General features: G+C 42.0%; 1 protein-coding gene across 11 annotated transcripts; it reads left to right on the plus strand.

Annotated features, from left to right (window-relative positions):
• Positions 1–165: 165 nt before the first annotated feature.
• CD200 (CD200 molecule) lies at positions 166–26,736 on the plus strand. 11 transcript variants are annotated; one of them, XR_007407870.1, is made up of 8 exons: positions 169–321; positions 1,122–1,395; positions 4,499–4,580; positions 8,319–8,639; positions 11,096–11,368; positions 13,602–13,709; positions 26,022–26,191; positions 26,474–26,613. XR_007407870.1 is itself a non-coding variant. In XM_049105137.1 (8 exons), the coding sequence occupies exons 5-8, from the start codon at positions 8,441–8,443 to the stop codon at positions 26,629–26,631; spliced, it is 738 nt and encodes a 245-aa protein (XP_048961094.1). In that variant the 5' UTR covers positions 169–321; positions 1,122–1,395; positions 4,499–4,580; positions 5,637–5,763; positions 8,319–8,440; the 3' UTR covers positions 26,632–26,736. The 11 variants fall into 11 exon arrangements, 10 of the variants coding, with proteins under 10 accessions (XP_048961090.1, XP_048961092.1, XP_048961094.1 ...); XM_049105137.1 differs by lacking the exon at positions 26,022–26,191 and adding an exon at positions 5,637–5,763 and having other exon boundaries at positions 26,474–26,736; XM_049105133.1 differs by lacking the exon at positions 26,022–26,191 and having other exon boundaries at positions 166–321; positions 1,161–1,395; positions 26,474–26,736.
• Positions 26,737–26,998: the final 262 nt, after the last annotated feature.

The following is a 26,998-nucleotide window of genomic DNA, read 5'->3' on the forward strand; positions in this document are numbered from 1 at the left end:
GCTGATGCTCGGCCGCGCTCCCCCCGCCCGCGGCCCCCGCACCCCACCATTTCCTCCCTCAGTCCCGCCGAGTGGAAATGGAAAAACATGTATATATTTTCCTGCCAACGCGGTCTCAGTTTCTCTACGAGCTGCAGCTGTTTCGGGGTGCGAAAGTCAAGTGCGGAGCCCGCGGCCGGCTGCGGCGCGGCGGGGAGGCGGTCGGCGGGGCTGGGGCGGGGACAGGGCCTCCTCCGCGCGCCCGGGCCGCCCCGTGAAATTCCCTCGGGCTCCCAGCCCCGGCCGCAGTGCGGCGCCGCCCGAGCCACCGCGGGGATGCGGGTGAGCGCGGCGCCGCGTGGACAGAGCGCGCGGGGGCGGGGGGGGCAACGGGGGTACAGGGGGCAGCGGGGGGCAGCGGGGGCTCAGGGAGGGCAGCGGGGGGCAGAGGGAGGCCAGCGGGGGGCGCAGGAGGGCATTGGGGGCGCAGGGAGGGCAGACGGGGTGCAGGGGGGGACAGCGGGGGCGCAGGGAGGGCTCAGGGGGTACAGCGGGGGCGCAGGGAGGGCTCAGGGAGTGCAGAGGGGGCGCAGGGAGGTCAGCGGGGGCGCAGGGGGGGCCGCAGGGAGGGCTCAGGGAGTGCAGAGAGGGCGCAAGGCGGCGCAGGGAGGGCAGCGGGGGCGCAGGGGGGGCGCCGGGAGGCCGGCGGGGGGGCGGGGCGTGGCGGGAGCCGGCGGCGCAGGGCTCGCGGGGGTCCTGGGGCTGGGGGGGCGGGGGCGGGGGCGGGGGCGGCTGGCAGGTCCAGCGCCGGGTCCCCGCGGGCACCGCCGCGGAGGTGGGACCGCGGAATCCAGCGCTCCCTGGCGCCGGGAGAGCTCGCTCCGCCCGGGGGGCGCCGGCCTCCCCCATCCTCCGGGCCTTGGGCTCGGGGGGCCCAGAAAGGGACGAGAGGAGTCAGGGTTAAAGACCAGGGTATCCAGGCGACACAGGCACTTTGTGTGTTCGGGATCTGTTTACGCGCCGCGGACTGGACGAGGATCTGGGTCCACTGGGATGGTAGCAGGGAACCCTTAAGATCCAGATACGAGTAATACCTCGGGTTTGCTTTTGTTTTCTTTTTTCATGTACGGTTTCTTGGCAAGACCGCTTGGCCAGTTATTTCAGTATCTTTCTTAACAAAGGAGAACGGTGGCCTCGGAGCTTGTGTTTACTCCGCGCCCTGGATGCTGCTAAATCTTGACAACCATCCTTCGGAGGAGGAATGCTTCTGTGATTTTACAAATAAGGAAAACAAGCAGAGAGGTTAATTTTTCCAAATCCATGCGACTACGCGCCATGGGATCAGGATTTGCTCCTAGAAACTCAGGGGAAGAGGCATGGATAGGAGCAGTTACCTGCCAGGGGGCCAGCCGCCAGGTAAGACCAGGCCTCTGGGAACTCTGGCCCTCTTGGCAAGGGGTAGAATTGGATTTCTCCATTTTCTCCATTTTGGACTCCCTATACGTGATTTGATTAATGGTATTTTTTTTTTTTTTGAAAATTTTTTTTTTTTTTTAGGTTGCCTCACATATATCAATGTTCCTATATCTTAGGCACTGTATTAAGTGGGTTAAATGCTTGATTCTCATAGTAACCCAATGAAATAACAATAGTATTTATTTAGCGCTTACTTACATCACTCACTAGTCTTGGGTGCATATCATGTGCTGTCTTGTTTAGTCTTTTTTAACAGAAGGATTGGTGATTTTATTTTTGCCTGCATCTTGGAGAGGTGAAGTCGTTTGTCGGAGCCCACACATCTGGTATTTGTGCTAACTCCGGCTCATCAGCCACAATAATTATGTATATATTTAATAGCAAGGCTTTCCTTCTAATTCCCTTCCACCATCGTTGTGTTTTCCTTTTCTTTTTTTTTTTTTTTTTTTTTTTTTTGGAACTGAGGGTATTTATTTTTTTTTTTGAGGTGCATATTTATTTTTTTAATTTATTTTTTATTGGTGTTCAATTTACTAACATACAGAATAACCCCCAGTGCCGTCACCTATTCACTCCCACCCCCCGCCCTCCTCCCCTTCTACCACCCCTAGTTCGTTTCCCAGAGTTAGCAGTCTTTACGTTCTGTCTCCCTTTCTGATATTTCCCACATATTTCTTCTCCCTTCCCTTATATTCCCTTTCACTATTATTTATATTCCCCAAATGAATGAGAACATATAATGTTTGTCCTTCTCCGACTGACGTACTTCACTCAGCATAATACCCTCAAAGATACAAATGCAATGAAACGCCGGGACACCTGCACCCCGATGTTTATAGCAGCGATGGCCACGATAGCCAAACTGTGGAAGGAGCCTCGGTGTTTTCCTTTTCTTTCTTAAAAATTCTTTGCTCCCCGCCTACCCAGCGTGTTTAGGTGTGCATCTGCTTTCTCTGTTATCCTAAAACACAGATTTTCACTATGAGAGCCAATCCGTTCTGCATTCCTCATCATCTTTGCTAGGATTTGGGTTTCCATGTGAGAGAGGGGCATATGGTTAAAAAAAAAAAAATGGCATGGAGTTCGAGTGCCAAAGAAAGCTTTTTAGTTTCGGAAGCCAAGAGCCTGAGCACTTGAGCCTTAAAGCCTAAATGCTGGAAAACCCAAGGACATACATTATTCCAGAGGGGAAGAATGCAGGGAATGGAGAAACCAGCTTTCTTGATCCTAAGGGAAATAAGTATTTTCTAGGCTGGGAGAGCAAAGAGGGACTAAATAAAATCTGAATTCAGACACGATCTTGTGTTCTGAAAAGGCAGCCCTGTGCCCGGTCTCTGTGAATGGGGAGGGAGTTCAGGAGGCTGGTAAATAGAACGTACAAGGAGGTGTTGAAATCCAAGAATGGAAAACACCTGCACCTTGCTTTCCTGGGGGGGGGGGTGGGGGACGACTGTGGGAAGAGACTGGCCTTCTCATCATGACAAGGAAAGCATAAATTGGAGATGGGTAGATACATGGGGGTCTAGGCAGAGAAAGCTTGTAGATTTTTCCTTGGCCTAACACAGAGAGGACCTGGGAGCATGGAATCAAAACAAAAGAGAATAAGAGAAGACACTTTGTATAAACCCAAGGTTTAATTGCACAAATGTGCCCAAGACTAGTGAGTGACGTAAGTAAGCGCTAAATAAATAAATACTGTTATTTCATTGGGTTACTATGAGAATTAAGCATTTAAACCACTTAATACAGTGCCTAAGATAGTAACACTGATATATTGAGGGGAACGCAGCTGTCTCAGGGACTTCTACTGTGGATAGATGGTTGCAACCAAGGGTTAGTAGCCCTGTGCCATGATGGCTTGGCAATGTGTGAGCCTCTAAGCCTGGAGATGCAGTGCCAGAGATTGGGACAATTATGAGGTGCTGAAGTGGTAGGGGCTCAACTGACAGAGATTATGAGATATTGGCTGAAATGAAGTCTCTACCTCTATAGCTGAAATGACAATATGAAAGTCAGTTAAAGAAAAATACAGAGAAACCCACATTTCTTCCACATCTCTATCATAGAGAACTATAGGGAAAAGTTCTATTTCTTGCCTCTACCCTCATGAACACATGCACGAAGACCAAGTAAATGGATCCATGGGGGCCACTATAGAGAGAAGTTAATTTATCTGCTTCCCATCCTCTCATTTTGTAATAAATGATACCCAGAATGGCATTAAATGTTACCATGTAAGAATACCAAGGATTTCTGCCCAGACACGTGAAAATAAAGCAAATAAATAAATAAATAAATAAATAAATAAATAAATAAATACTACTTTTAAAAAAGATTTATTTATTTACTTGAGAGAGAGAGAGAGAGAATGAATGAGCACAAGTGGGAGGGACAGAGGGAGAGGGAGAGAGAATCTCAAGCAGACTCTGTGCTAAGTGCGGAGCCTGAGACAGGGCTTGATCCCTGGACCTTGAGATCATGACCTGAGCTGAAAGCAAAGGTTGGATGCTTAACCAGCTGTGCCCCTGGACATTACTATTTTTTAAAAGGAGTGATTCACATAAAGTTTGCAGAACTTGCAGGAGAATCTACTTTGGCGAAGGTCAAGGCAGTCATTATCCTTCTGGAAAGTGGTTGCCCCTGAATTATGTCTTTAATGTTAACAGATGTGGATTATTTGGGAAGTGGGTGCTCTTTAGCATTTATAGCCTCTGTGTTTTCTCTGTGTTTTTAGGGCAATTTGTTCCCCCAGCCATCCCCCATCTTTGAGGCCTTGCCCTAGACAATAATGGCCCTAAATCAAGACCTCAAATTGCTAGGGATTGCCATTACAGAGGAGTCATGCTTTTCTCTTCCCACATCCTGAGCACACTCCTTTATTTCTTCCATTATAGTCTCTGGTTCTGCATCCACAAAACCAAAGTCATCTGGTGGTTAAAACGTCAGCTGCAGCATTTCCCTCAAGTAGCCCTGAGACCGAAGCTTCCTTAGCTTCTGATCCACATGCAAATGCCCATTTCTGTGCTTTGCTTTCTGTCTTCAGGTGTTCAGGAGGCTCTTCTGTCAACTGTCTACCTGTGGACTGATTTGGCTCTTGGCAAGAGTGATGCTATGCAGGGCGCAAGGTAAAAAGATACCAGTTCCCCTGCCTGGAGTCCAGAAAGCATAATTTCTGGAGAGGAGACAGACATCTGGCTACTGTTGTTTTGTGCTGTGCTACTTCATTTGTCTGCATGAATTATTTAAACATGTAATTTGCTTGGAGGAATGGGAGTGGTTCTTTCTGCTTTCCACATTTTTTGTTTTCAAAGTGGAAAAACACTTTGAATATTTAGAAACTGTTTCCATAGCTAAAACCAGACATGAAAAAATTCATTTCGATTAAGATATCTTTCTCGATTAAGATGTCTTTCACCTGTCAAATCAAATAAGTTTGAAATATTATTTAAGTTAAAAAAAAGAGGGATCCCTGGGTGGCGCAGCGGTTTGGCGCCTGCCTTTGGCCCAGGGCGCGATCCTGGAGACCCGGGATCGAATCCCACGTCGGGCTCCCGGTGCATGGAGCCTGCTTCTCCCTCTGCCTGTGTCTCTGCCTCTCTCTCTCTCTGTGACTATCATGAATAAATAAATAAAATCTTTAAAAAAAAAAAAAAAAAAAAAAAAAAAAAAAAAAGTTAAAAAAAAGAAATATTATCTAAATGTAATTCTCTATGTTTATAAAGATTTGGAAATGCTTGGGGAGGATGGATGAACATACCCTTCTTGGAAGATAAGCTGGCAGTAAACCTTTAAATTGGGTGTACCCCTCTTTTGCAGAAAACAATGGAAAATAACAAAATAGAGAGGTTACATAGGTTCACGGTCTATTATATATAGCATATGCCTGTGCTGTCCACTTATCTGTTGAGTTTCCTAATTGTGCCAGGCCTTTCTCTGTTCCAGGGGAAGCCACCCCTCACTTTGCCACTGACCTTTTATCACCTTGCATGTGATGTTGCTCTCCGTCAGCCTTCACGGGTAGAGACAGGGCAGGCTTCACACCATCCACGGCAGAGCCTTTACCAACCGACTGGTGGGGAGCGAGGGGTGGGGGAGAAGGGAATGGAATCTAAATGGAATTCCATAGAAGCATCCAAGAATTGTAAACTTTCCACTAAATTATTTCTTCCATTGTCAAGTAGGACAATCACCTAAGAAGTGAAAACCCTAGCTCTGGTTCCTTTTCTACTCTCCATTCTAAGAGCAGCAATTTCTTCAAATCTCTGCTCTGCAAAATCTCAACAAACCTTCAGAAAACCCCAACAACAGGTATAGACTCTAGAACTTTTCACATCTACCAAGAGTACACCTCCCGAAAACTATACTTCCGTGGCACTCGTGGCTTCAATTTGTATCTCTTGCTCTGCCTACCTTCTCATCCCTGACGTTGTGGAAGCGCCATTGAGAGGATATTGTTTATTTGTTTGTGCTTCTTTTTTTTTCTAATCACACTAGCTAACGTTTTCTCTATGTTATTCATTTAAAAAAAAAACAGATTTTGGTATTTTTGATTAGGTCTACATGTTGTGTACCATTTCATTAATTTGTGCCTTTATCTATGTTAATTCACTCCTTTTATCTTTTGGGGGAGTGAGATGTTTGGATATATGTGTGCATTCATTTTTTCCATCATTCTTGCTTCCTTAGGATTGAATATTTTCCTCTGAAAATGGCTTTATTAATTTCTATGGATTTTAATACATTATATCTCCTTGTCTTTTATAGTAATTGATGGAATTGGTTATTCTTGCTATGGTATCTGGTATAGTTAGAGTTCAAAGAAGTATGCAAATTTTTTGTTGATTGCGTTGCGGACAGTTTCAAGGTCATAGGGTAAGAGCTTTTCTTACACTATTTCAAGTTCAATCTAGGGGAATATTTATAAAGATTATATGTTCTCTTTGGGTAAAAGTTTATAAATACATTCCTATATACACACACATATATAAAACCTAAACATATATGTAATGATTTATGTATAAATCCTCACTTTTCAAATCTTCTCATTCTTATATTTGACTTTTTTGCTTTATATGTAGCATCTAATATACGGAATTGAAAATCCCTGAGCAAACTATCGAAACACTCTCCCATTATCATTGTGCATTTAAAATTTTTTCTTTGCAATTCTATGGCCTTTTATATTTTTCACTTAGGTTGTTAGACACATAAACCTTTGTTTGTTAGGGATTTATTTACTTATTTGAGAGAGAGAGTGAGAGAGAACATGGCAGGGAGAGGGAGAGGAAATCTCAAGCAGACTCCTCGCTGAGCCTGGAGCCCAACGTGGGGCTCAATCCCATGACCCTGAGGCCATGACTTGAGCTAAAATTAAGAGGTGGATGCTTAACTGACTGAGCCACCCAGGCTTCCCATCATAAAGGCTTATAATGAATATATCTTATTTTAGATTGCTCCTTTTATTATTTTGAAAAATACATTTTGTCCCTTACAGTGCTTTTGTCTCCCATTCTTCCTTTTGCCTTTTTGTAAGTCTCAACGGTCTGATGCCAGAACATCCCAGGTCTTTGAATTTTTCTTTAATTTTTTTTCCATATCTTTATCTCTTTGTGCTACATTCTGGAAGAATTCCATGACCTGCTTTTCCTACTTAGTTTACTCTTCAGTGACGTCCAGTCTACTAAGTCAGCCAAATCATTAAGATTTTATATTTGTCACTTTCTGCAACTCTACTTTCTACTATTTACAATGCTGGCTTCTTTTTACACTTGAGATATTGCATTTACTCGTATCAAAGTGTTTATCAATTTATGGTAACTTTATTCATTTGGTAGGAATTCTTGGGTTTGTAGAGGCTTTTTCTTCTTTCGTTGTGTCAGCTTTCTCAAATGTCTGCCTAATTATATTAAGATTTCCCACTGAATCATCTGTTGTATCAGTATGAACAGCAAGCATTGGAGGGGGAAGAAATTACTATCACGCCTTATATTCTTCACTGCATTAAGTAAAAATGTGGGAATGGGTAGACTGTTACTGGTTGTCAAAGCCATCTGGTCCTGTGCAGGGTTCCTAAAGCATATTATTTTCATATATATATATATATATATATATATATATATATATATATATACTTAAAGATTTTATTTACTTATTCATGAGAGACACAGAGAGAGAGGCAGAGACACAGGCAGAGGGAGAAGCAGGCTCCATTCAGGGAGCCCGACATGGGACTCGATCCCAGGTCTCCAGACTCGATCCCAGGTCTCCAGGATCATGCCCTGAGCTGAAGGCAGATGCTCAACCGCTGAGCCACCTGGGTTGCCCATAGTTTTATATTTTATTGTTACACTTTTCTTCCTTATGTCCCTGTGTTCACCACTGCTCTCTGGAGGCAGACGCCCCCTCTGTAGAGTGTATGTGTAGAGTGTGAAGAGCTGCTACATCTGCACTTAAACTAATCACTCTGCCAATTGTCCATGGGCCCTTTCTTGCTTCTACCCCTCTGGGCATGAGCCCTCTTGGTGATGCTTCTGTTCTCTCTGGCAGTCTTCATCTCCAACCTCATTCTACCTACTTCCAGTTTACAGGGGTTCTTCACACAACTTCTAGTCACTGAGAGTTTACTTTCTTGTTTTTTTTCTTTGTTTGTTTTTGTTTTTTTACTTTGTTACTCTTAAAGACCGACTAAACATATTTGAACCTACATTTCTCTAGCAGCATCAGGCATGTAGGTAAATGTTTTTTTTGCACTATCCGCTATCTTTTCTATGTTGAACTTTGAACATGCATTTTTTAATCAGAAAAGTACGTATGTCATGTATTAAATTTTAAAATATAAATGTTCTTTTATGATTCCATGTAAGTGGTGACCCAAGACGAAAAAAGGCTGCTGAATACACCCGCTTCCTTAAGATGCTCTCTGCAAAATCCCGAGGAAGTCTTGATAGTGACATGGCAAAAAGTCAAGCCTGTGAGCCTGGAAAACATGGTCACCTTCAGCAAGAATCATGGGGTCGTGGTCCAGCCTGCCTACAAGGACAAGATAAATGTCACCCAGCTGGAGCTCAAGAACTCAACCATTACCTTCTGGAATACCACCCTGGAGGATGAAGGGTGTTACAAGTGCCTCTTCAACACTTTTGGTTCTGGGAAGATCTCGGGAACAGCCTGCCTCACCCTCTCTGGTGAGGATCTCCGAGAATACATTGTCTCTGGCTAGACGTGTTATGCTCCACAATGTTCGGAACGTGGTGGTAGGCCTAGTTTTTCAGGATCCTAACCTCAGAAAGGTTCATGAGAAGATGCTTAGCCTTTCATGTCTGCTATGACCGTGCTTGTGGTTATTTTGGAAAGTTCACGGGGGCTACATTGAATCTCTGCGTGGAGGGACCTTTGCTCTGAGAAATCATGTTGTCAGCAAGAGTAAATTAAGTACCATGGTGAGGATGATGGGTTCTCCGTAAATGTGATGTGATTCAGACCTAGCGTTGCCATTAGCCATCACGTGGCCTTGGAAGAGTCCTGTCCGCTCTGAACCAGAGTTTATTTATCTGATAGATCATGTGTGGGATCTCTAACAGCTTTACCATTTTTGGATCTAACATGTTGGCCAGATTGGGCTCACCTGGAGCCAATTACAGTGGTCCCTCTCATTTTGTCTCACCAAAATTCTCTCGGGATTGATAAGGGGACATATGGCAGAGGCTCTTCATAACCTGATGCCAACTAGGGATTTAATTGGATAATAAGCATTCTTTTACAATCCAAGAGGCTTAGTTTGAGAAGATTCTTTTACTTTTAACTGACACATAGCTGAGATTGGGAACTGAGAAGTGGGAGTAAGGGGCAACTTTGGACCATGGCACAGCTGGTGAGTGTTTTAGAAGGGAAAGAGAAATGTAGACAGAGTTATCAGGAATGTGAAAGTGAGAGTGCGAGCCCACCAAGAATATTGGACATGGGTAAGAGGAGGCTCAGTAGACAAGAGTGCAGAGGGGGGGATGGCAACACTGGAAAAAGGTTTCCCTTGCTTATTTTGCCTATGAAGAGTCCTCTCTGCAGGATATTACCTCAGGTTTTCTTCTTGACTCTAATTCTTTTGTTTTCTTTGTCTCTTTGAAGACAAAGAGACTTTGTCTCTCTTTGTCTTTCCCCATCTTCCCTTCCAGTCTTCCCTTCTTTCCTTTCATCCTTCCTCCTACCTCTTCACTTTTCTTTTTTCTTCTTATGTCATGTTTTACTCATTTCTGTTACTTTTTAAAAATTTTTGAGATTTTATTTACTTATTCATGAGAGACACAGAGAGAGAGTCAGAGACATAGGCAGAGGGAGAAGCAGGACTCCATTCTAGGACCCCTGAGCCACAGGCAGGTGCTCAACCACTTAGCCCCCCTAGCTTCCCATCTGTTACCTTTTCTTTTCTCCTTTCTTCTTTTTTTTCTCCTCATCTTTCTCTTTTCTACTGCCCCTCCTTTACTTATAACCTTTTGTATTATTTTTTGCCTGAAAACCAGGTTCCCCTGCGTCTTCTGGCTAGTAACCCAGTTCTTTTCCACACTGAGCCTTTCCAGCCACACCTTAGAGCTTTCATGGAAGTCATCTCTTGATATACCAGAGAGCCCTGACACCCAGTCTCCATGCCAACCATACTCGCCTTTCTTCACTTTTATCTGTCTTCCCCTCAAGCCCAGTGACTTTAGTAATCTCATGGAAAAAAGCCACAGTCCTTTGGCTCTGTATTTCCTCCAGCCCACTGCCACCTACCTGCCTCTTGAACCTCTAAACACAGACCAGGCTTTCATTTAGCTCCTGCCCTTTAGTTATCTTGTAGGCTCCAGAGCAACCACAGGAAAGCTGGCTTGCATTTGCTTAGCAGAGATAAACTACACATTGAAAGTACACACTGATAATGACTTCGCTAGTCAAGGGACTTTTGAAAGGGAACAGGGTTGCAGCTGAACTAACGTAATATCCTTTTCTCATAAGCTCATTATTTTCCTCTTAACTCCATAAGGTGATCCCCAAGGTCCTTCCAGCTGTCATTCTGTGACTTTCTGGTTATCAGCAGTGAATTTCTAATTTACATTTTCTATAGATAATTCTGAGTGGGGACTTTTCAAGTCTCCTCCATTGCATCTCATTCCCTGGTCCAGCTCCAAGCAGACCAAGGCCCACTTCTGAGCAGCAGCCCATCCACGGGCTCTGTTCTGAAGCTGCCCTGGGGCTTCCGAGAAGCACAGGCTACCTGTCTGGAAGCGCTGACCATTGTCAGACTATGAGAGGGATACCCAGAAGAAGTCAGAGATGGCTGCCTTGCCCATGGAAAAGGAGAACAGAATAAGTAGGCTCTAGACTGTTTGGGAAAGAAGACCCCCTCTGTCCATTGAGCTAATTCCCCTGCAGACAAACTACAGAGAGGATTTTTCTTGTTACAGGGTTGTACTAGGCCAGTTTCCATCCCTCTGGCCAGGCGATTGCTTAGACACAGGAAGAACCGAGAAGGCCCAGTTCAAGTTGGATGGGCCACCTTATCCCTTGAGGCCTCCCCCTCACCAGTGTCTTTCTGTAAAGATCTTCCTTCAGCCTCTGAGGAGCATGTGGTGCTTAATTCATGGTAGACCATCATTTTTTTTTGTCCCAGTACAGCCCACAGTGTTTCTTCACTACAACTTCTTCGAAGACCAGCTAAATATCACGTGCTTTGCCAATGCCCGCCCAGCACCTGTGATCTCCTGGAAGGTCGCTGGGTCAGGGATTGAAAACAGTACTGAGGTTCTCTTGCACCCCAATGGGACCACATCAGTCATAAGCATCCTCCACGTCAAAGATCCCAAGAGACAAGTGGGGAAGGAAGTGGTTTGCCAGGTTCTGCACCTGGGGACAGTGACCAGCCTCAGGCAGACTGTGGATAAAGGTAAGAGAAGGTGGGCAAAGATGGCTGTGGGTGCGTCTGCCATCAGCACCTGGAAGGTGCTGAATGTTCTGCAAAGCCTCTTGGCCACTTAGCAGAGGAGCTCGAGGGAGAGAATGGAGTAAGTAAGGAAAGAAAAACAGAGTTGAGAAAGTTTTACTTAGTAAGTGTGGTAGGTTGGCCACATACCAAATACTTCTGCTGAGATCCACCCATGCATTTTTGTCGTTGTTGTTGTTTCCCATGCTGCTGACACTTCCAGAGTGTCTACTGTCGCAAGCTTTGGGACTCTTGAACTGGCACAGTAAGCGAGACTCAGGCCCTAGGCTCACAAAGCTCCTATCCCAGAATGGGAGCACAGAATGGGCAGTTATACCACTGTGTGCGATAAGAAAGCTACGGTGCACACCGGTGCACCCCCGGGACGACTGAGGGTTTGGGAGGAGAGCATCAGCTCAGTCTAGAGGGATCCACGAGCATTTCCTGGAAGAGGTGACATCTATGAGGAAGGCTTTGCATAATCTACACTGTGGAAGAGGGGCCACTGAGCTTTTAAGAAAGGGATTGACCTGACGATGTCTTCCGCATCCCTTTGAAACAGACTGCCTCCTGCGCAAGACCCCTTTTGCTTTCTTGTGTTTCTCTTTAAGCTGCTGTCTCTGGGCCTCATGGATACAAGAAATGAGTGTTGTGGGCAGGAAACTAAAGGGAGTGGCAGTTTTAGGCAGGATGCTTTTGGAATAGCCACAGTTTTGATCTGTGTGATTTGGAAGCACTAGGTCTGGGTGAGGCTCTCCGTAATAAGCCTCCTAAAAAGATATTGGTGCTTTTTTTTTTTTTTCCCCAGGGAGCATTTTAAGCAATGAAGCCTAGAAAAAGTTTCCCCTGTATGCCTTATTGGTTTCCCCTGCATGCCTTATTGGTGTGTAGCTTCTAGGGAACATTTCCGGTTATCATTTGGGGGGGGGGGGTCCTTGAAAAAAAACAGACTAATCAAAAAGTCGACATTTAGGTAAATTTAGTCAAGAGATTTGCAGGGTTAGATTTGGACATCTGTGAAGAGATCCTCATTTTCAGCCAAGGCAGAGGGTAAATCTCCCCAGAAAACAAACACCTGAAAAGGCACATGTCTTCTTTTCCAAGAATGACAAACTCAACTTCCATAGTTTGTAAATTCTTTTTAAAGATTTTATTTATTTATTTATTTATTTATTTATTTATTTATTTATTCATTCATTCATTCATTCATTCATTCATTCATTCATGAGAGACACAAAGAAAGAGGCAGAGACACAGGCAGAGGGAGAAGCAGGCTCCCTCTGGAGAGCCCAATGCGGGACTCGATCCCAGGACCCTGGGATCACACCCAGAGCTGAAGGCAGATGTTCAACCGCTGAGCCACCCAGGTGTCCCATGTTTGTTCTGTGAACATCACTGAAAGTCTTCGATGCTTCAAGCATATTAAGCACTGGAAGAATGGAAGTTAGACACATCTCTCTGTCTGAAGGTGCTCCATTGAATTGTGATGTGCAAATCCCTTTATAGAAGTATGGGGAAGATGCTGGAAACTCCTGAATCAGGAAACTCTCCCCCTGCCTTAGTAGTGCACAGTGACACTGAGGAGCTGCATTTATTGACTGTTGGAAAGAGATTTAATAACAAAGACATAGATTAGAAGAAATACAATAAAAACATTGAGATGAGTTACTCCTGGGGTTGGAATCCTGAAATTCACGGTTTTTTTCCTTCATATTTCTCTATATTTTCCACAGCTTCCTCAATAAATATATTACTTTAATGGACTGTATGGCAAAGAATGTGTGCTTTGGAGGCAAACTGATCCCTGAGCAAGCCTTGGTTCTAACACTTAAGATGCTGATTTGGGGCTTCCTTAGCTTCTCTGAGCCTCAGTTTTTTTGTTCTGTTGTTGTTTTTTTATGTGAGGTGATAATACCTAACTCTTGGGCTGTCTTGAGTATTAAATGAAGTTACATGTTCAAAGCTCTTATGAGATAGTAACCACATAAAACATGTAGTTAGACTATTATTAACTGGTTGTTATTGAAATAATGTGGAACCACTAACAGAGATCTCAGTTGGTATATATTCAAGGATAATTTTCATTGAAAGCTCAATTTAAGGAAAAACTCATCACAAGAGTTGCTTTATCACTTTTTGCCTCACAGTTTCCACTTATGACTTTGTTTCTCCTTTCTCCCCCCTTCACCATCTATAGGTTTTTGGTTTTCTGTTCCGCTGTTGTTAAGTATTGTTTCCCTGGTAATTCTTCTGGTCTTAATCTCAATCTTATTATACTGGAAACGTCGTCGGAACCAGGACAGAGGTGAGTTATTATAGGACATACAGACAAGGAAACAAATGATTTTTTAATAGCAATTTGGGAGGGACACAGGAAGATGGTAAGTAAGGATGGCAACAATGTGTTTTGTTTGTTGTGTGCTGGTATTTTAGGACACTTCGGGATGTGTGTCATTTTCTTGTAGTTGGACATTAAGCTGGATGCTTCTGCTTTTCATTTGCTAAGATCATTTCATGGCTAATTATGTCTAAATTAAGAGGAAGGGTTGATGAGAGGAAATGTGGAAAATGTTTATCCACTCACTGCAGCTGATGGCAAAACTAGAGAAAGAAGTCTCAAGTACACACACTTGTTCCAATCCGTGTTAACGAGGACAATCTCTTTTCTATCGATAGCACTCCTCAGGCCAGCTACTCCAGTAAGAGACTCTGAGATAGTCCAGTATATTCACTAATTAGATAGTATTTTCTTTGTTATACTCTCGCTATGTCTCAAACACTATAGATAGCATACAGGTGATCTGTACTTATAAATATGTCATGTCGGGCAGCCCCGGTGGCTCAGTGGTTTAGCGCCGCCTTCAGCCCAGGGTGTGATCCTGGAGGCCCGGGATTGAGTCCCACATCGGGCTCCCTGCATGGAGCGTGCTTCTGCCTCTGCCTGTGTTTCTGCCTCTGCCTGTGTCTCTGCCTCTCTCTCTCTCTCTCTTTCTCTCTCTCTCTCTCTGTGTGTGTGTATGTGTCTTTCATGAATAAATAAATAAAATGTTTAAAAAAAAATAAAAAATAAAATAAAATAAATAAATATGTCATGTCATTTCTGTCCTTATAGACTATAGATTTTCTCTGTCTCTACAATGTCTATCACAGTGTCTCATGTATGTTAGATGTTCAAGAAGGTTTAATTAAAATAGTGAATGAATCATGGGATGAATGGATAGATTTTCAAACTGATGCTTTCAATTCTTTTTTTTTTTTTTTTAAAGATTTTATTTATTCATGCAGAGACACAGGCAGAGGGAGAAGCAGGCTCCATGCAGGGAGCCCGATGTGGGACTCGATCCCAGGACTCCAGGATCACACCCTGGGCTGAAGGCGGCGCTAAACCGCTGAGCCACCCAGGTGTCCCTCAATTCTTTTCTTTTTGTAATTTCAGAATCTCATAAATGCAGAGTCTGAAACATTGGGAGATAGTATAAAATGAGACACTCTAAAACAAGAGGAGTCAGCGAGAGAGAGAGAATTAATGTTTTTGTTTTCATAAGGCAGTGCATAATTTATTAAAGTTAATGGAAACCTGCAGTTTATGGTGTTTGTGGTGGGGATTTCCAAGGGTGAAAGGCTGATAAGAGAGTTTTTTCCTGTAGAGAAGAAAAAAAAAAAAAAAACCTGTTGGTTTAGAGTGTTATTTTAAGTTTCTATGAAAAATTTCACTCAACCGCTACCCTTTTTCCCTTTTTATTTTGTGTCTCTTCAACTATCTTTCATGTTCTAGGTTTTTTGAACACTTAATTTTGCCTTATATAAGCCTTATATAAACACCAGATTAATTCTTGTGATTTTATAAAAAAAAAAAAAGGCGACAAATCTTCAGTTTCAACAACCCTTTTGTAAAAGTAGATAAAAGTATCTGTTCTGTGGGAAGAGAAGATTACAGATCAGATCATTTTACTGCATATAAACATAAGCCCTAGAATTCATTAGTGCTCTGCAGAATGTCAAAGGCAGAAGGCTCTTTGATTCTACTTTATCCAAACATTTCATTTTTTCCAAGTAGGATTCGAATCCAGAGAGGGAAATGGACTTCCTTCCCTAAGGTCACACAGCTAGTTAACAAGAAGCTTAGGACTAGAACCCCGGTTTTGGTCTGCTGACCTCTGCCAGAATGTTCTTCCAGCTATGATGCCCTGGAGTCCTGACTTGAAAGGCATTATTGGGCTGCATTGATTTTAGTCCTTGCTTGCTGCTACTGCTATACTCTTTTGAAAAGTAAAGCACGAAGTGTTCAAATTCATCTTAAAAAGTCCCTGTTGGAGGAGAATCTAATAATACAATCTATTCAAGTCCAAGGTAAATTCCACTAGAGTGGGGCATTTGCAAAATAATTGTCCTTTGTTCATTAAGTAAGTCTTGGGTTCCTGGGAAATATAATTGTTCAAGGTCTTTTCCAGTTCCTGAAGCAAAGGGAGTCAGCTCTCTTTATTCTCAGGCTTTTCTCATTTATGAAATAAGCACTTGAACCTCTATAGAATTTTGCAAGCACTGGGATTGCCATTTATTGGTGATATCTTCATGACATACGACTAACCTAGTTAATCACATTGGATGTTCAATGGCATATTTTGGGTGACTGAAGTTTTTTGCTAGTTTCAAAAATTTGCTAATTAAAAAAAAAAAAACAAAAAACAGCCAGATCATTTGGTCCCATATACTTAAATAGTTAGTAAAACTAAGTGCCAGTAATACTGGAGACTTAAACACTCAAGAACAAAACTTAAATTATACAAAAAAGTAGGAGAAAGGGAAGGAAACCCTTCCCTAGAAGATATTGACACCTTAAGGTTCTTTAAGTACCAAATTCTGATTATCAATTTGTGATGAAAGTGGGTGGTCCTATGACATTTGCTTCCTATCTTTCCTAACCTTACTTTGGGTTTTCTTTTTTTCCCTCTCTTTTTCTTTCCATCATCACCCAAACACATAAAACTTTTGAATGGACAGGAAAACATGATAAAAAAAATGACACCAAGTTTCTGAGCCTGGTGACTGGGAAAATGGCACTGTGTTTAGAAATAAGGAAGTGAAGAAGGGGAACTGAATGTGTGTGAACGTGTATGTGCCTGTGTTCAAAATTCATGGAGAGACATGAGGAGAGGGAGGCTGAATTAAGTCTTGAATTTACTGAAGTAGAAAAGAATCATCTCCAGAAAGCCAGCCAGTGGGAAGACAAATCTAGTTAAATAAGGTTCGACTCTTTGTTAAATAAATAAGAACAGCAACAACAAAGTCTATTTTAGAACAAAATCCCTTAGTCATTGCTCACAAAAGCACAAGCAAGTTTGTAGTTTTGGGATAGAGGAGTGATCTGTAATGGTGATGTTATTTTTGTAGAAACAGTAGACTCTCTTTTTATTGTGATTCTATTTAATGCCAGAGAGAATGGTGGTGTTCTTTTCACCAGTAAAGGTACATGCTGGAGGAAGGTTATGATGAGATAGAGGCAGTTTCTCTCTGTGCCATTCCTGATGGGATCATCATGGTTACCGCCCATGAGACAACAACAGTAAGATAATAGGTTGATACGTCTTCAAAGAACATCCTATTTTCTTTTTCTTTCATGAATCTAGTTCTTTATTACTAAAATAGAAAGTGAAAAAATAAAATAAAATTTCCTAGGGAAATTTTCCACCATTCTATAATAATAGTTCTTTCTATTAAAACCCAGTTGATGTCATAAATTTGTCCCTTCCACATAGACTACAATGAAGTTAAGTTTGGAATTGAGAATAGCCTTTGATTTCTCATTAATCAACCCACCAGTGATCACTTGCTTCTCAGAAACTAACCTCACTTTGGGGGCAGATCTTAGTAGATGGTTAACCACCTCAATTTTTGAAATTTTTATTTTGAGTACCAGTTTTCTTTTGTTTGATTGAGTCAAGGCAGCATTGGCAAACAATAGAAAATTTAGACTCTCATATGAAATGCATATGCCAAACTTCACTTTTTCTTCAAGTGTCTAGAGGGGTTTTTTTTCCTCATCCTCATCATCTGTGTAATTACCCTGAATTCATTAATTTCCCTTTGTAATAATGTAATCTGGAAATGGGCTCTTTTGGAGGTAACAGTGGCGGTGTTACTAAAACTCTATGTCCTGGTTGGAATCGTGTCACTTCTATTTTAAGCTTAGTGCTATAACAAAGAACAGAAGTGCCCAATAAATAGCTTGTGATGGTGAAATTGGTAATAGTTGGAAGGACAATACAAAGACTATTTGTTTCGAAAATAATAAGAATCTTTGCGTAATAAGTGTACTTATGTCTCCCTGACGCAAGCTGCATGGGTGGCAGCCCGCACCCCTAACCCAGTTTCCTCATAGCTCCAAGCAGAAGAAATGTGGCGCTTTACTTATTTATTTATTTTTTTTAATTTTTATTTATTTATGATAGTCACACACAGAGAGGAGAGAGGCTGAGACACAGGCAGAGGGAGAAGCAGGCTCCATGCACCGGGAGCCCGACGTGGGATTCGATCCCGGGTCTCCAGGATCGCGCCCTGGGCCAAAGGCAGGCGCCAAACCGCTGCGCCACCCAGGGATCCCTGCTTTACTTATTTAATGTATTTTTTAAAAGATTTTATTTATTTATTCATGAGAGACACAGAAGGAGAGAGGCAGAGACTTAGGCAGAGGGAGAAGCAGGCTCCTTGCAGGGAGCCCAATGTGGGACTCGATCCCGGAGCTCCAGGATCACACCCTGAGCCGAAGGTCGTTCAACTGCTGAGCCACCTAGGTGTCCTGAAATGTGGTGCTTTAGATGAGAAAAGTGTGAGGCAATCTTTATTGAACTGCTTAGGCCAAAATTGCTGGAAGAAATCTTGCGTTCCAACATATTTTTCTACAAGAGTTTACCCTTGGATGGGTGCAGATGCCATCCGTCATATCCTGTCATGACCTGATTACAAAGTCACTTACTAGCAGAACCTTAGGCCTGGGCAATCTTGCCTGAGCTGTTCTGGGTCTTTTACCACAATTAGTGGATACTGGAATTTTGGGAGGTTTAAAACATTACAGTTTCTGGTAAAGAATTACTTAAGGTTACACCGAGAATGAGAGGTGGCACCAAGATAAAAATCCCGGGTCTTTTCCTTCATTGACTACATGCCTTGTGGGGAGGTCTACATCCTTTCAGTTTATGTGCTAGAAATCTGGTAGCCCTGAAAGGCCCTCCATATGTCCACTATGTGACCACTCCCAGCCCAATGTCCAGCAAGTTCGTATCTACAGGAAACAAAGCTCAAGGTCTTATAAATGAGACACGTGTAGATTATTTGGAATATTTTTGACTTTTTTTTTTTTTTTTTTTTTTTTGCTTGTAGTCTTGATTCTCCAAAACATTATTTCCTAGAATTACCTATGTCCTTAGAAACAGTCACAGTCTCCCATATCACATTGGGTCAGGAATGTCCTTATCTTTGCCCAGGTATATTCTATGCTTACTGACCTTTCTGTTATTTATCCTCAAATGTATTAGGATAGGCATTATAAATGTTTGAAGTTAATATCTTGATCTTTCTTTTATCCAGAGCCCTAGAGGAATCACACCCTGAAAGTTTTCAGAACCCAGAAAGTTATGCCCTGGTCTACTTGAATCTGACTCAGGAGGAAGGCAGGAGGAAAAGGGTCTTCTCTAAGGGACCTAAAGAACAGAAGAGGTAGGGGTAAAAGACCTAAGAATTTCAAGATTTTCTACTGCCATCTAAGCTACCCAGCGCTTCTGGGAGTTCCAAAAGGAAGTCATTTTACCTCTCAAGTCTGTTGTAGGACTTGATTATGTGAAGCAATGCAGCGTTGTGCTGTCGAAAGGATACTGGATTTTGAATCAGTAGCCACAACTCAGAGGCTGACTCGGGCTCTACCTGATGGCAGCCCTTTGTTCATCGTTGTAGCTCAATGAGCTTCACAGCTGCATCCAGAAAATTAGAAATCTGGACCTGATAGTTTGCCATTCTGCTCTAAAAACTGATGTAACACCAGGAAAAAAAGAAATAAAGAAATGGAAAAAAAAAAAGAACGGAGAACACAGGAAGGTGTTAAGGACCAGAGAACTTTTCTGAAACCACCTTTTACCTTTCTGTTGCTGTTCCATCTCTTCTTCCATATTGTTCTTAGGTCCAGGAGTCTTGTTTCCTCATCACCTGGTGATGGTAGTCACTCTATGAGGTAACTCATTGCCTGGTTAGTCACAGGTCTTTCTAGAACCCTTGGTTTCACTGCTGTTCTTCATGTTCTTCTGTGATGTTGACCACAATGACTATGGAACTGAATTCATTACTTACTAGTCAGAATAACGCTGACAACCTTAACTTGACTTATCTACTTATATAGAAGAAGAAGTATTCTTGGTCCAGCAGCTCACATTTTAAAAAAAGCATTTCCTGTCCCATTTGACTTATAATATGATCGAGTTCTATATTAGTCATTGTGAACTCAATTTAGTATAATGAAAATATATAATAAAACAAAAACAAGCATTTAGGAAGTTTCCTGAATAACAGTCCATTCAAACGCTTTTCCCTCCTAGCTTCTTTTCCCATGAGTTAACTTCTCATAATAGCAGAGAAAATATGTATGGGTTTACAAATGCCTTTGTCCTAAATATATTGTTCTAACTAGTGAAACAATTTTGAACTCTTTTTTTTTTTTTTTTTTTTACAATTTTGAACTCTTAATCACAAGACCAAATTAGTGACTTTTTCAGTACCTTTTGTCTCTACTCAGTGACCTAGGAACTAAAACGCAAGTTGTGTTCACTGTTGAATTGGATATTTGTATATTTAATTTAGTAAGCTTTTCATATGTTATTTAATTCTGTATTATTATATTTGTATTAAGATACTGAATGATTATAAATGTCAAGTCTAAATACTTGGTTCGTGATACTTTTTTGGGAAATGTGGACATTAATGATAATCTTTATATTTTCCCGCTGTATGTGAAACCCTCCCCTCCCCTCTATCTCTCACCTGCTAAAAGATGCCACTAACATTTCTGATAAGTCACAAAGTCACAAATCAGATATCCCCAGTCAGGCCAGTGGGAGCTCCATAAAGTTGGTAACTGTGTCCTTTTGACGTAACCTGGTCATTTGGGGGGCACTTCCTTGTATATAGTCTTTTGATTTTGCTTTTAGATACCAACCTTTGAAAAACTGATTAGGTTACACAGTTTCAAATCTAATAGGAGCTTCCTTCCACCCTGCCTGGTATCTCAGCTGCCAGATCAGGCGGGATAACTAAAGCAGCAGTTCTCAAAAACTTAGAACATGCTCAAACACATTATTGAGGACCCCAAGGAGCTTTCTTGTAAAGAGAAGTAAATCTACAAATTTACCACATTTGTAATTAAAGCTTATAAATTTTAAAAACAAAACTATACAAGCATGTGTCCTGTTAGCATCACCATCAGCGTGATGTCAACATTACCCATCACATAGCATCTGGCAAGTTCCACAGCACACTTCTGAGAAAATGAGAGTGAAAAGGGCAAATGATGTATTGGCATGATGACAACAATAGTTTTGACTTTGTAGACCCTCTGAAACAGCCTCAGGGACAATATTAAAGACGGATGATTTAAAGTATATGCAAGGAAGGAGACCACCTTATGAGGAGATTTTGTGAGTCTCCCAAAGAAACTCCTTATTAAACAGATATCTTTTCAGTGCCTAAGCATTCCATTATTTCATCAGAACAGTGCAGGGAGCTAGGACTAGTCCTTCTTCATCACTAATACAGGTGTGTCTCAGAGATATTGTGGGTTTGGTTCTAGACCTCTGCAAAAAGGCAAATATCACAACAAAATGACTCAGATGAATTTCTTGGCCTCCTAGTGCATATAAAGTGTTAAGTTGACAGTATACTATAGTCTATTAAGTGTGCATTAATGTTATGTCTAAAAAAAAAAAACCTATGTACATACCTTAGTTTTAAAATACTCTATTGTGGGGTATGTGGGTGGCCCAGTCAGTTAAGCATCTGCCTTCAGCTCACTCAGGTCATGACCCTGGGGTCCCAGGCTCAGGATCAGGTTCCCCACTCAGCTGGGAGTCTGCTTCTCCCTCCACCCTCCCCCCATCTCATGCTCTCTCTTTCTCACTCTCTCTCAGATAAATAAAATCTTAAAAAAAAAAAAAAAACTTCATTGCTAAAAAATCCTAACCATCATCTGAGCTTTCAGTGACTCATAATCACTGATCACAGGTCACCTAACAAATAGAATAGTAATGAAGAAGTTTGAAAAATTGTGACAATTACCAACATATGACACAGAGACATGCGGTGAGCAAATGCTTTTGGAAAAATGGCACCAATAGGCTTGCTAGGGGCAGGATTGCCACAAACCTGCAATTTATTAAAAAAAAAAACACAGTTTCTGTGAGATACACTTGTAATTCAATTAAATTGGCTTAAGAAATGGCTTATCAGTTACCTTGGAGGATATCAAGATACTTGGAATTAGAATAGTAGGTTGTGATGGAAAAAATTGGGGAGGGTATTAGCCAATGAAGGTAGGAGGAGGAAGGGGTAACCCAGAAACCTGTCTTGCTCTAACTCCTGCCCCTTCACCCCTAGGAGGAGCTCACCAACTGCTCCACGCTTATCCAGAATGTTACAATTAGGGGTGCTTTCTCTGAATTTGTGAATTGGAAAGAGGCAGCTTGGGCTTTGCGTGTTTACATAAGATTGGGGAAGTTGTAAGCATTTAAGTCACTTAGAATAATTCAATCATACAGCTCTCTTGCTGGTAAAAATTTAGAAAAATTCCAAGGTGGTAATAAACCTGCCTCAGAGTCAAGGGAAACCAAAAGAAGCCTTTTTCACACAAAACTAAAACTGAAGATAATTTTGAGAGTGTGTCAAAATGTATTAATCTCCAACTAGGTAACATATTATAAATACAGGTTCAAAGAGTACAAAATACATATTGTACCTAGAGATCATAAAGCTTTGGCAAAAACAGTTTTCTTTTTTACAAACAAATTTTCTTCGGTGGCTATTCATTCTTAGCCTACCAAGAACGAGATTGAACTTTTTTTTGAGAAAGAAACCTCCCTAAATTAATTTCTCACAGCTATAATGCTCCTTTCTGGGTTTTGGTTTTTATATTTGCTCCCAAAACATTCCAGATTTGACCTCGGTCTCCATGCCACGATTGCTCAGGCTGATGAATTTGCATGAGGTCACACAAAACTGATTCATTTCTGAGCAAATGAACTCGGGCACAGACATCACATTCATCTGAGGCTGTGTGATCAGGAATGTGTGAAAAATGAGGCCCCAATTTTTCAGTGATTTTCCTCAGGTAACTGTAAACATGAGATGGGTTGAAACTCCCAACTGAGAATCACAGGCTTCTGGCCCAGTGCCCTCTGTCCCTTCCACTTGTCCTGTGATTCAGCTCACACCCTACTTATCTGCATATCTTGTTTGTTCTTATCTATACTTTCAGAATCCAACTCCTCCCCCCCATCCTTCCACCCGGCCCAAACCATCGCTATCTTTCTCCTTGGCTGTTGCCATAGCTTTCTTTTTATTTAGCCTCCCTGCTGTTTCTCCTTTGTTTGGTCTATTTTCACAACTTTAAAAATCTAAGTCAATACAAATCATGTCATTCTGCACAAAATATCCAAACACTTCCCATCTTGTTTTAGAAGCCAAGGTCTTTACTCGGGCTATAAGGCTGCCCATGATCAGGCTATGCCTGACAACTCCCTGAATTCATCTGCCCCTCTTTCTCCTGATCAAGCTCTGCCAACCACACCAGCCTCCTTCATTTTGCCACCATTTGGACATGCTTCCACCCCAGGGTCTTGGCACCTACTCTTCTCTGCCTGGAATATGCTTCCACATAGCCACATAAGCCCTTTCCCCAACAAATACTCTCTCCTGCTTTATTTTTCTCCACTGCACCCACTGCCATCTAGCATACTCTATGCTTTATTTATTTCATTTATTAGGTGTCTTCTCCCATTAGATAGTAAGCAGAGATTCTTATCTGCTTGCTTCCTTGCTTTTTCCCAGCAACCAGTATAGGTGGCCAATAAATATTTTTTTTTGGACAAATTAATGTTATGGTAATACATTCTGGGAAGGAGGACTGGTTCAAATAACTTGGCACTGGAACATCTTCCTGTTCTATGAGAAAGTGTGATTGACCTAGAATGTAGGAAGAAGACTCTTAGAAATTGGTGGTCATGAGGCATAGGGACAAACATAATAGATTTAGAGCCAAAAGGGGGGTTTTAAACTCCACTCCTAAAAAAAAAAAAAAATAAAAATAAAAATAAAAAAATAAATAAAAAAAATAAACTCCACTCCTGGGAGCACCTGGGGGGCTCAGTGGTTGAGTGTCTGCCTTCAGTTCAGGTCATGATCCTGGGGTCCTGGGATCGAGTCCCGCATTGGACTCCCCACAGGGAACCTGCTTCTCCCTCTGCCTATGTCTCTGTCTCTCTCTGTGTCTCTCATGAATAAATAAAATATTTAAAATAATAATAAACTTCACTCCTGGCACTTAATAATGTGTGATCTTGGGCCAGTCGCTTCATCTCTCTGAATTTACATTTCCTCAGTTATAAACGGAGTGTGTACCGAGTCTCTAACAGAGGGGCTGTAGGGTTCAAGAAGCCGTGTGTCTCTCAGCAGGCCCAAGTGCTGGGGCATGTCTGCCCCCGGTGATCTCAGAACTCCCATCGAAATAGCACGGCCTCATGTCTGTCCTCAATTGTTCTTCAATCCCTCCTCATCTGCACAGCCAGCCCGACCTTTGTCCAGAAGTGGACGTGGGGGGCTGAGGGCGATGGAGGACTGCTGGCAGTGGGAGCCGTCCTCTTGCTGGGCAAAGAAAAATCCAGCTGGGCTTGTCTCCAACAGAAGCAGAGGCCCCAGTGTGCCATCCAGGATGACTTGGCCTCTCCTTGCTCTGAGGCTGAGACAAAGGGAATAAACCATACAAAAGTTAAAGTCTTTTCTGTTTAGCATTGGCTTTCTCTTTCTTTTTTTTCTTTACCAAGTTTATTTAAACAAGACACTTGACTTGAGGGGGAAACCATGTAGGATTCATTTCTTTTAGAGTAGTTTAGCTCTACTTACAGACAGATTGCCCTACATGTAACAACTATTAAAAAAAAAAAGCCATAAAATTGTCCTTGGTTTTACAGTGATAAATGAAAAACAATAAAATTCTCCAATTGAACAAGGTACACAAAAACCTTTATGTTGTTCTCTTTTTTGTTGTTGTTGTTGTTAAACAGTGAGAGCAAAATAACTCATTGGAATGTAAGCAGCAGGAGGTGGCAGTGGTGGTGGAGGGAAAGTAGCATTGGCTTCCCAAATGTGGTTTTGCCATCTTGCTCTGTAGTATTAACAACCACGACCCACCATCAGAGATGGCAAAGAGCCCTCCGAAACCCTTAAAAACGATGCCAGAATTGACATCCTTGAATTCCTGGATTCTCTCCCTAGACTTAATGTTGTTTTGGCAGATCTGATACTATGTCATGACCCAAGGACCTTGCCAGAACTTGAAATGTTCCAGAGAATTCCTTTGGCTTAAAGAGATCCTAGAATTTTATCTTCCTTTTCCATTTGTCCTTTCTGAGAAACCAAGGCAATCCTACAGCTGTCTAGACATAGCTGGAACTAGCTGGGCAGAGAAGATAATTCTCTCTCCTCTGTCTTAGAACTAACTTTAATCTACAAATCCCGTGGAACGACAGAATGTATTGTCCAAGGCAACTCTAGGTCTGTCAAGATGTATTTGATTTGACCAGGTTCTATCTCCAAAGTGTTACCAGCAGCCACCATCTTGTATAAACCATGGACAACAACAGTTTGAGACCTAATGTGTCAAGAGCTGATTGGTATGATGCTTCTGGGTGAGCTGAAACTTCCTGTTGTATGCCAAGGGAACAGCACCCTTTGAGTCTCTATGCAAGGGACCGAGTAGGAATCACAGAAAGTCAGCATTAGTAGTAATCTCAGATGGGGAAACTGAGTCCTAGAGATGTCAAGTGACTCTCTGAAACCATTCAAGCCTCATTCCTTTACCAGGAGAGACAAAAGTAGGGAGTAGCAATTTCCAACGTAGCTCAAAGACTCTTCTGTGGCCTGATAGAAGTGGTTAGGGGCATTGACTCAGCCAAGAAAAACCATTTCCTAAGTTTAAATATAGCCTCAGGAGGTCAGAGCTTTACTGGAACCCCAAATTTTCCTGAACTCCTCCCTCTGCATGAGGATCAAAGCTATTCCCATCACTGGTTTTTGATGTACTTCCAGCTCCTCTCACAGTGAACAGGTAAACATCTGGTTTGATACATATGTGAGGTTACATTCTGGAGAATTCTTTTCTTTGGCTGTCGTAATTTTGACTATCTTCAGCAAACATGTTTTTTGCCTTGGATCTTGACTATGGCGGGACGGAAACACATTCTTGGGTAGGGAGAGGAAAGTTTCTCCAAGTAGATTTAAAAACAAAAACAAAGAAAACCAAGAATCACCCTATGAAGTGAACACTTATAAAGCCAGACTTGAATGAGTTTCCATTCACCCTCATCAGGTTCCAAAACCTAAACATATCAGAGAACATTTCAACAGTGGCAAAAGATGAATAGAAAGAAATGATTTCACAAGTTGGAGCTCATGTTTGGCTTCGCTTATTGAACAAAGGGATGGACGAGAGTGATGATGTCATTCAATGAAGTTTGTAATGATTGGTTTTTACAACAAGTAAGTATATAATAATTTTCTTACCATACGATTATTAGAGAAAGACATGACATTTCTTTTTACCATCTTACATCTTTCTGTGAGTTGCATTTATGGTGATCAGCATGTGTCTCATGGAGGGTAGCATCTATAGCAAGCACTGTTCTAGCTGCCCCACTGTACTGGGTCCTGAGAGATAGTTGCAGAGGGAGGCACTAGTAAAAACATTTTCCTGGAGAAATCTGACACTTAATGACAGGCAAATTAACCTATCTGCATGTTTTGTTTTGGTTTTTTTTTTAGATTTTATTTATTTATTCATGAGAAACACAGAGAGAGGGAGAGAGAGGCAGAGACACAGGCAGAGGGAGAAGCAGGCTCCATGCAGGGAGCCCCACGTGGGACTCGACCCTGGGTCTCCAGGATCACACCCTGGGCTGAAGGCGGCGCTAAACCACTGAGTGACTGGGGCTGCCCCTATCTGCATGTATTTAAAAACAACTTGTGAAATATCATGAAGTGATGTCATGAATGGGAAATAAAATTTAGAAATATGCTGATTATAATTCAGTTTATACTTTGATGGCATGTGATGTCTTGAATATGGATGATAGGGAATGTGACACTGACATGTTGATCAGTGCTGACACTGAGGTTCCTTACCCTCTTCTTTCTAGTTTTCTGTAAATGTTTGAAAATCTCATAATCCAAAGTTTAAAGAACTGAGCTCCGACTTTGCTACTAACTGGGTGTTTGAGGGTGGCCTTTCTCTCAGCAAGAAAATTCTCTCCTCTATTTTCACTATCTATTCATCTCTCTTGCCTTTTC

This window comes from Canis lupus, chromosome 33 (assembly GCF_003254725.2).
Source record: "Canis lupus dingo isolate Sandy chromosome 33, ASM325472v2, whole genome shotgun sequence".
NCBI classification, from domain to species: domain Eukaryota; kingdom Metazoa; phylum Chordata; class Mammalia; order Carnivora; family Canidae; genus Canis; species Canis lupus.